The 9618-nt window shown below is 42.9% G+C and overlaps 1 protein-coding gene across 1 annotated transcript; it reads left to right on the forward strand.

The window, feature by feature from the left end:
- The first annotated feature begins 110 nt into the window (after positions 1-110).
- CNIH1 (cornichon family member 1) lies at positions 111-8392 on the forward strand. The gene is made up of 5 exons (XM_072427398.1): positions 111-275; positions 2530-2598; positions 6588-6700; positions 7552-7695; positions 7934-8392. The coding sequence occupies exons 1-5, from the start codon at positions 195-197 to the stop codon at positions 7959-7961; spliced, it is 435 nt and encodes a 144-aa protein (XP_072283499.1). The 5' UTR covers positions 111-194; the 3' UTR covers positions 7962-8392.
- Positions 8393-9618: the final 1226 nt, after the last annotated feature.

Consider the following 9618-nt stretch of genomic DNA (forward strand, 5'->3'; position numbering starts at 1 on the left):
CCCATCTGTATGTTATCATGACTGAAGCGCGCCCCCGTCTCTTCCACCTTACGCACGCAGTGCGCGCAGCCCCGCACCCATCCCTCGGCGACGTGCGCGCCCCCGGGTCTTCTCAGGCCGAGCGGCGGCCGGTGAATGGTTTTTCCCAGCATTCCCTGCGCCGGTCGCCTCCTCTTTCGCTCTCCGGACTGAACATGGCGTTCACGTTCGCGGCCTTCTGTTATATGCTGGCTCTGCTGCTCACCGCGGCGCTCATTTTCTTCGCCATTTGGCATGTAAGTACCCGGGAGGATGGAGATGCTCAGGGCAAGGTCCGCACAGGGAGTGCTCCGGGCCCCGTCATACGGCTCGGTTGGTTGTGGCAGCCAATCAGATGCCTTCCTTCACACGACAACAGCGAGTTGGTTGCTGACCATCTTTTCCATGAAGCAGGGTGTTTGTTGCTAGAATGTTGCCCGTAGCAACCGGGTTCTGGGCAGAATTCAGTAATATAGGTTACGTAGGCCTCTGGCTCTAATATTATAATAACCTATAAAGAGGCGGAGCCAGGGATGGGTGGGAGGGGCTGGAGTGTACAGGACATCCTCCAATCAGAAAACAAGGTGGGCTTTGTGTCTTTTGCTGCAGAGTCTAATGCTCACAGTGAAATGTGTTTTCTACACCCAAAGGGACCAAATAAGTTTATTTTTTGAGTTTACAAACCTTGTCAAATTATTTTATTGGCTAAAAAGGTGACTACGCAGCCTTTGCCTGCTCGGTATAAATGGTAGTGTTGTCAGACATCCAGAAAACTATTGACAGATGCACCGACATTTCCCAAAATCAGGCGTGTCACGCCATTGGCTGGGCTCTGCCCCGCCCATTATTGCCTCACTGTACAGGGATTGTTCCTGAAAGCATCGGGCACGGAGTGTCTGTACAAATCTGAATATTAGTGATTATTTTATACAACTCATAGTGAGTAGGGATCTCCGGCTTCCTGTCACCTCCTGGTGAATTGATGTAGCCACATGACGGCCTATGTTTGCACCAATAGCGCTTTGTCCCAGCACCTTCCTGCGTCCTCAATATAAATATCAAACAAATCCGCCGCCTGTCATTGAGCGAAGTCTGCGGCAAGTTTATAGTGGATTTGCAGCCCCTGGGCATAGATTCCTCAGCAGCTGATTGACACTGTAACATTCACTGTGAATTTTCACTCTTGGTGAATGTACAATGATTGTACAGTGAAAGGCTCCTCCAGTCTGGCTCTGCTTCTGGATGCAGGAAGTGCTTGTAATAGAGTGTCCCCATACAGGAAGGGCCCCGACTGTCACTGCGCTGAAATCTATGGTCAGAATCCTCCTTTTGTTGTTGTCACACTGTAACCTCAGCTGCTTTGTGTTCTGCAGTTCAATGTTTTCAGGAAGCCGATGGATCTTTCTTAGTCCTCCGGCAGCAACCTCTGTGACCTGTGCATCAGACATTAAGGGTGACAATCCACAACCACTGCTCCTAGTCAGTGGAATGGGGGCTGTTAGGAGTGCAGTTGAGGCCCCAGCAGTTGGAAAGCAGTTGTCTTCCTGTTATACAGCTAACAGCTTTGTCAGAAAGAGATATAGGAAGTGTCCATGTTATAAACACATTGATGGGAGTCCCCAAGGAAGGATCACATGACCAAGTAAAAGAGGTTGGGGGGTTATATATTTATATTATTACCGGGGTGTGTAGGTAGTTTGCTGGTTTTCCTTTACATGTAACACAGACAAAATACCGGCTGTAATATTCTACCGGTGGCCATTTATATGTAAAAGTCAGTTAGTGATATCTCCAGGGCTCCGAGCACCTGGTAATCCCGCCATGGGTAGTAATCCCGCCATGGGTAGTAATCCCATCATAGGTGGTAATCCCGCCATGGGTAGTAATCCCATCATAGGTGGATCCCGGGGTTGTTTCAGCTGCAGAGACTGATGTAAGATCTGTATCCAGGTGCCCATATCACCTCATGCTGGGTAAACACGGAGCCATATTTACGTCGGATGCACAGTAAATATCATGTCCTGCATTTTGCTTTATTAGCACAAATATGTGAAGTGTGAAAAGTCATCGGTGTTCAGTCAATCTATAAAATCCGGATCCCAGCCAATCCTCGTCCTTTATAGGCAAAGTGATTGAAATTATGCCCAGGGTGCAGAGGAGGAATATCCGTACATCTCTGTAAGAATTCACATTTCCCCATGTTTTGTCTGCTGAAAAAGCTGCCAGAAATCCAGTGATCCCCAAACGTGGAGTTATTGATATTTGCTGCACTGTAATCTGAACGGTGTTTTCAGTTGTATGATCACCCCCCCCCCACACACTCTGTACCAAAGCAGGGTTCATTCTGTAGTCCAGCAGGGTAAAACCGACTGATTGGATATCATTGCAGCAAAGACCTGGACTTACTGGCGGGTTCGGCTTTGGGGTCCATAACAGATACTAAATGTCATCTTTAGATTGGTCTGCAACATTCATTGCTGGGATATGTGATCATTTTATTTTGTTTTTCAGATAATTGCATTTGATGAATTGAAAACAGATTACAAAAATCCAATAGACCAGTGTAACACGCTGAACCCGGTAAGTGTCAGCCTGCACTCCCTGTTGTGTGATTGCTCGTCATCCATGCTTGCTGTGTCAGTCTTGGAGCCTGCAAGGGGGGATATGATGGGGAAATAAAGGGACCGTCCCACCTAGCAGCATTGTTCTAAAATGTCAAGGTATCCATTGTACAGCGCTAAGCAATATGTTGGTGATATATAAGTGCTCCTGCACCAAGGACATGGTGATACTTGTAGTTCACCCACTTTGTATTTTTTCAGGTCACTTTCTATTTTTCTATGTTTTCTAGCAGTTTTACTCATGTCACATATTTATTCCATGACATGCAGAGATTTACAGATTACACAGAATGACCTAAATTGCTGGCCTGGAAGAGTTTACAATCTCTTAATCCTAGCCCTGCCGTACGCTACCAATTACCATGCTGATATGTCATTGGATTGGGAGGAGAATCTGGACCATGAAGTACTCACACATGTAAGATATGTGTTCCATGCAGATTCTGAACCCAGGGCCCCTGAATACAATCATTTGGATTAATGGTGCAGCCTGCGCTCTGTATCATCGCATATGTCATAAAATAACCGATTGTCAAACATAGGTGTGATTGTGTGTCCAATAACATCTGACAGATAATAGATCTTACCAAGGATATCCGTCCAATTTATGTCTAGAGAATCAAATCTACACAACTCTGAACACATCTCAGTCACAAGAGTTTTGGCCTTGTGTACCCCTTAAAGCGTTTCTTGGCCTTTTCAACCTTTCAGATATTAAGGTTCCCCTTCTATAATTTCTATATCCAGAGATCACAGTATATTGGTGTGGGGGTCAGTGGGAAGAATTCCTCTCACATTGCTGGCCAGTGGGAAGAATGTCACCCTTACAGATAGCCAAAACCATCATTGGTGTCCCTTATACTGACCTGAGGGGTACAAACTGCTCATTGCTCCAGGAACCCCTAGCGCCCCCTGGAGGAACCCTGCATGAGAACTGCTGCTTCCATCCCTAGGCTATTAATTTAGTCCCCAGGTTCCCCTGCATGTGCCAGGGATGAATATATTCACATGCATCATCCCAGCACAGCCAATCAATATGGCCAAAGATGGAATCTGGGAAGAAGAAGGAGGTGACCTGCGATGGAACATGGATAGGTGAAGTGCCACAGGTTAGTCACTCAGTGGTGGTTTCATCTATATAACATGCACCTCCTGCAATGTGCTGAACTCCATTACCTTGTGCTGAGGCTAAATAAATAAATGATTATATTGGCATTATTCTTCACAGCAGAGTTGTCACTCTTATGAAGGCTGTGCCTGCTTGCATTACACTAGGATGGAAAATGCTGCAATGGGCCGGGGCTGTCCGTATTGTCACTGCTGGTTCACAAACCTGTAGTCTGTCAATCATCACCTGGCCACACCCAGTCCCACCCACTGCTTTCTGGATTGGCAGCACTGAACCCCTCCCACTGTGTTCTGCAGTGTCTGGGAGGGGGATAGTGTGAGACACAAATGAAGGAGGATTTGGCTTGGAAGGTTAACATAGTACCTGAATCCGGGATTTGTTGAGGTTGTCTTATAGGAGTCTTTAGTTGTACTTCAATGTTACAGAAGACAGCTTTTAGAACACTAAGACCCATTTGGCTTGTGTCCGTGCATCAGGGTAGGACTTCAAAGCGTGGTCATCATATAGAAAGTTTTATTACTGCCAGGCTGCTTGTTCAGGAGATTTCTCTTCATCACTGGGACAGAAGGGAGCAACATGGACAGATCCCATTGCTAAAACCCTTTCCTTACATGCATTTACTGAGCACTAATAACAGAATATAGTATATTACATTGCCTGTGCTTTGCCCTGCTCATGCTGCTGCTGCAAAGATAAACGCTGGTGACGAGTGCAAATAGAGTTCAGCTAGGGGCAAAATAGGCAAAAAGACAGGGAAGCTTTTACGTGAAAAATGTTTCTAGACTCTGTATGTCTCTTCTGTAAAAAAATATTTCTGACTTTCCTGCTATTAAACCTCCAAATATTGCTGATGTGGGGAGGCGAGTATTTTGGACTTTGATATTGTTTCTCACCTTCCATAAGGAAATAAAAGCGCTGCATTGATTTGTTAAGCTGCGACTATCTTCACCTAGCTACACTGATTTAATATTTGCAATCTTCTTCACTGGCATTGTCAGATCTCAAATAATCGACAGCCTTTACTGACAGTAGGTGCACATGTGGGTGCTAATTTATTTCTACATATTCATTTCTCTGCTGCAGTAAGAAGCTGCCTGTGCACAGAACTTTACATTTATTATTCCTCTTCATGCAGTTACAGCATCAGATTTTCATTCGCATTGAATTGATCGGCAATGTAAATGTCTTGTCCCAATCGGCAGAATCCACCAGTAATAGTGATTTCTCCGGCCCTGGTTAACCAGCTGCACCTCCCGGAATATTTCTGTAACCACCCGGGTGTTTTTAGGTGGTTACTGAAAATGACTCACAATTCCGGGGCCACCACCCAGCTTCAAAGAGAGAATACTGCAGTAATAACAGCTTTAGGAAAGGGACTGCAGAAACCGGTTTTGTTAATGTTGGTGACCCGTATCTTATATGTGGTTATTGTTCATAGTATCACTGTCCCAGTCTGTCATGCATTGGATTATTCAGAAGGCATTGTACAGTTTCTCTGTTCATATTTCCCTCCTAAATACTTTGATGTCCTGTACATCCCCGATCCTTCCTACTACCAGGCTATGAGGTTCTGCATGATAATACTGGGAGGGATCCGGGTTATACACAGGAAGTCAGCTCTATCCTTAACAATGGCACTGTAGCTAAATTGCCACCTAACATTCTGGGCTTATTTATCAAGATTGCACTTTCAACTTCATACTTTACGCTGTCCTTGGCCTGAAACTCCCAACATTCCCTGGCAGCTTTGTTAAAGGAAAAACGGAGGCCTATGTAACATTATTACACAGTATTAATATAGCGCCAACATATTAGGCAGCACTGTACAAAGTCCAGGGTCATGTCACTAACCGTCCCTTAGCTCACAATCTAATATCTACTGCATGCTTCGGAATAAACTGTTTCCCGTTCTATAAAGGTGATAGAAAATGTATTATCATAAATGGACAGCAAATATTTTTTATCGTTATAGCTGCTCTGATCTACAAAAGTTTAGAGGTTGTCAGCTAAAGATGTGGTGGCTGCATTAGTTGTTCAGGCTTAGTACATTTTTACTTTTTCTCCTAACAGTTCAGTTTAGTTTTAATTTTCTGTAAAGTAGTATTATGAAAAACATAATTGGCCTTCCTAGTTATCCTCTGTAAACCAGAAAACTTCTCCCCATGGAGATGAGCCCAGGGTGACAACACTGCTCCTCAATATATACAATGCAGCAAGTGAGTTGTCATCCCAGGCTCATCTGCATGGGGGGAGGTGTTCTGTAGAGCAGCAAATTTACCCAATGGAGATTTGCATAGGAGCCCTGTATTCATTATGGTGTCAGTCCTGCTCGGTCACATTAGTAAATTAGCACTCCAATGACTAAAAGATTTATATAAAACTTCTCTGCTGGTAGCTTTAAGAAGCAGGAAATCATTATTTGCACTGGTTTACTTTAGGTACCCATTTAACATTATGAATAAAAGTGCTGGCCAGCACACTACAAAGCAAAATCTTTTCTGAATCCAGTACAATAACCATGCTGATAATGATGGAAATTTCTCATTTTTATAACTTTCCCGTACTGCAAAATTCCCAAATATGCATCTGTTTAAAGCAAACCCCATTAGAATAAAACTCGGCCTGCACCACTGGTCTGTTATATAAAGATTTTCATCATCATAAAGGTTATATATTGCGGCGTTCCTCCCTGACCAGACAGAAAGACGTGTGAATCACAAATATACAATAAATGTTTGACAGGTTGGTTGTGTGTGTAGGATGTCCATTGGGATGAATTGTCTGTTCATGTAACTTTCTGTTTTGTCATTCTTTTGCAGCTTGTGCTTCCAGAGTATCTCATCCATGCATTCTTCTGTGTCATGTTTCTGTGTGCTGCGGAATGGCTCACTCTCAGTTTAAACATGCCGCTGCTGGCTTATCATATTTGGAGGTAATATTTCATTCATTCCTATTCCGGTTAGAAAGAAAATGACAAACTTCCGGCAGACCTCAAAAAGCCGCCTTTGTAATCAATATGAATAATTAAAAATAATGCCATATACTTGTAATGCTTAAATCGGCTTTCTTTATTATACCAGAGACATTAATGTAATAAGACAACTGCAGTGCTCAGTGTGGTCAGTTTATACCTTCCCATCAGGATTGTTGTCTAGCATTGGAACATCGATTCTTAAAACGGTTCTATAACTTTAGAAGGAGAGGACTTATTAGTTACCTGTGGTGAGCAGGTCCTCACTTTTCTTTAGGAAGTTCTCTCTGGTAGAATGTGCAGCACCCAGATGTGTGGAACGCCTATACCCCTGTGCAGACCAGAGAATAAAAGTAGGTTGGGAGTTTGATATGTACAATATTGGATGAAACAATTCTTTCTGCAGTCATAGCTCCTAAATAAGGACCCCCCCCCCCCCCCCCCTCCACACAAAAAAAACTCCACGATCGGCAGGGGATCAGGCATGTCCCTTTTGCAATAATTCCTCCTTCCTGCCTGATCACATTTGGGGTTTCTGTTCTGTGAGAGTTCATTTTGGTTGTCAGGATACCCAGCAATGCCGGCTCCCCGGGAAATTAATGTGCCCAATTAAAATGGCTAAAGATCACCTAGAGAAGAAGGCGGCACCCTGCAATGGGGGCAGGTGAGTATCACAGGATTAGTTCCTCTTTGTCACTTTGTTTTGGAATTACATTTAATGGGATCTCCTAATATATTTTTATACTAAAAATCTCTACACAACTTTTACTTGTAACAAATCTTTATTTTTGTTCGATTTTCTTGTTTCCTAGGTATATGAGCCGACCGGTGATGAGTGGGCCTGGCCTGTATGATCCCACCACTATCATGAATGCAGATATTCTGGCATACTGTCAGAAGGAAGGATGGTGTAAACTAGCTTTTTACCTGCTCTCATTTTTCTTCTACCTATATGGGTAAGTAGTGCTGTTGTGCATGCGTATTAATGAGTAAATCAATACTGATTGTTTAAATCATATAATGTTATGCAGGGCAACGGTGAATAAGTCAGTTTAGGCCAAAGTAATACATTTGTATTGTATTTTCCAACATACAAGACATAAATGCTAAGGAGGGAGGGAGATCGGTTTTAAGTGGATATATTCTGCCAATTCCTAATCCTCCGTCAGTGAAACTTCTTTCCTTCTCTTACAGCATGATTTATGTTTTGGTGAGCTCCTAAGGAAGATGAAGCAGCTGGCTCCAGCTATTTGCATGCAAACTATAAACACTATAGGCATTTGATCCAACAAGATCCTACCACAATGACCAACAACGAGGTCCCCGGAAGATAAAGCACTTGAGTGGGAAATACGACTTTACAGTTTTTAACAGATGGAGTTTTGTGACGGCGGGATTTTTTTGTTTTATGAAGACTGGGAAATTTATGTATATTTATCATTCTTTGAAATTGTCTTTTTCCGCAAATTTATTTGCTGCTTTTTCATATGTACCCTTACCTATACTTTTTCTTTTTGCAAGGCATCTTGCAGCATTGTTAAGTAAAGTAACAAGGCCAGATATGGGCTGCAAAAAAAAAAGGTTTTCATCTGAGTGACTGCCACAGAAATGATGATCCTGTATTTTGGAATAAACTCCTTGCTGTTGATTTTACCACTCCATAGAATCCCCTGGTTCCTGGGCCTAGAACAAATATATTCACTTCGGAGTATCCCTTTGCTGTGTTTTGGATTGCACATGTGAATTTCAGGGGTGCGAGTTTACATATTGGGCTGTGTAAGACAAGACAGAGAAGGCTTTCCCCCTCACCCCATCCCTGTAAATGACATTGAAAAAGATTGCAGTGGCACAGATAAAGTCTCCCAATATTGAATGGTTCTGGTCTGGGCCCTGTCTGAGAATTCCTTGTGCACCATCCAGCTCTGGGCCAAGGTAGTTTTTCAGCTGCATCCCATTACAATTTTCCAAATATTGCTGTTTGTCTTCTCAGCCTCAATAATTGTATGTGAATACAAATTACTGGGGCAGAAATATAGCGTTGCTGCCATTAAGAACATTTATCTTAGAACATAAATCTATCATTTACCTTCCTGGCACTCTCATTCCAATAGAGATAGCAGCAGTTACCAATGTTTTATTTCTTTCTTTTCCTCTGCTCTCTGATGGGTGCTCGCAATGCCCAGTATAAAATGTATTGATAACCAAATATATATGGAATTTGCTGCTGTCAGAAGCTGCATGGAAAAGATTTCTTCTGTCTGGTGAAGTGATGAAAAATCTGTTTCACAGATCGCAGTAAATTTGACATAAAGTTGTGGATATTATTACACTTTTATAAGTCAAACAATTACCAATATATGACCAAACCCCGACTCCTGCTGATCTCCAGCAGTGATTTAGAAGAGTTTGCACAAATGTCAACATCCAGACCCCCTCCTTGTCTTATATTCATTGCACAGATATGTTGGGGGTGCTTCCTATGTATTAACATGAAGCTTTTCACTTCATAAGGGCTAAAGTCTGACTGCTTGCCTGATGACTGGGTGCCACGCAATGCAGACTGATTCTCATTGTACAATAAGTGTTTCTGGACGGGTGATAACGCTGGGTTAACACATTGTTATATTGGCAGGGCAGTGAAATTGTGCTGCAGATGAGATGGTTTTATAGTTCCTGTCTGACATTTTTCATAGTAATGCAGACATAATGTGCCCTCAAGGTCACCCATACACACAATGAATGTGCTACAAGCACAAGACTTTGCAAAGGTAGTCTGGTAAAGATCTGAATATTCCATGATGTCCATGTATACCCACCATGTGCAAAGAAAGCTTCAAGCAGTGTTCAAGACATTGGGGATTAAAGCTGAAATCACCTCC

This window comes from Pyxicephalus adspersus, chromosome 12 (genome assembly GCF_032062135.1).
Source record: "Pyxicephalus adspersus chromosome 12, UCB_Pads_2.0, whole genome shotgun sequence".
Taxonomy (NCBI): Eukaryota; Metazoa; Chordata; class Amphibia; order Anura; family Pyxicephalidae; genus Pyxicephalus; species Pyxicephalus adspersus.

What these genes read in the sequence shown, in the direction of transcription:
- CNIH1 (XM_072427398.1), top strand. Translation starts at nt 195, where the DNA reads ATGGCGTTCACGTTCGCGGCCTTCTGTTATATGCTGGCTCTGCTGCTC. An exon ending in AGTGTAACACGCTGAACCCG is followed by an intron (nt 2,599 to 6,587) that starts GTAAGTGTCAGC and finishes ATTCTTTTGCAG; the next exon opens with CTTGTGCTTCCAGAGTATCT. An exon ending in CTGGCTTATCATATTTGGAG is followed by an intron (nt 6,701 to 7,551) that starts GTAATATTTCAT and finishes CTTGTTTCCTAG; the next exon opens with GTATATGAGCCGACCGGTGA.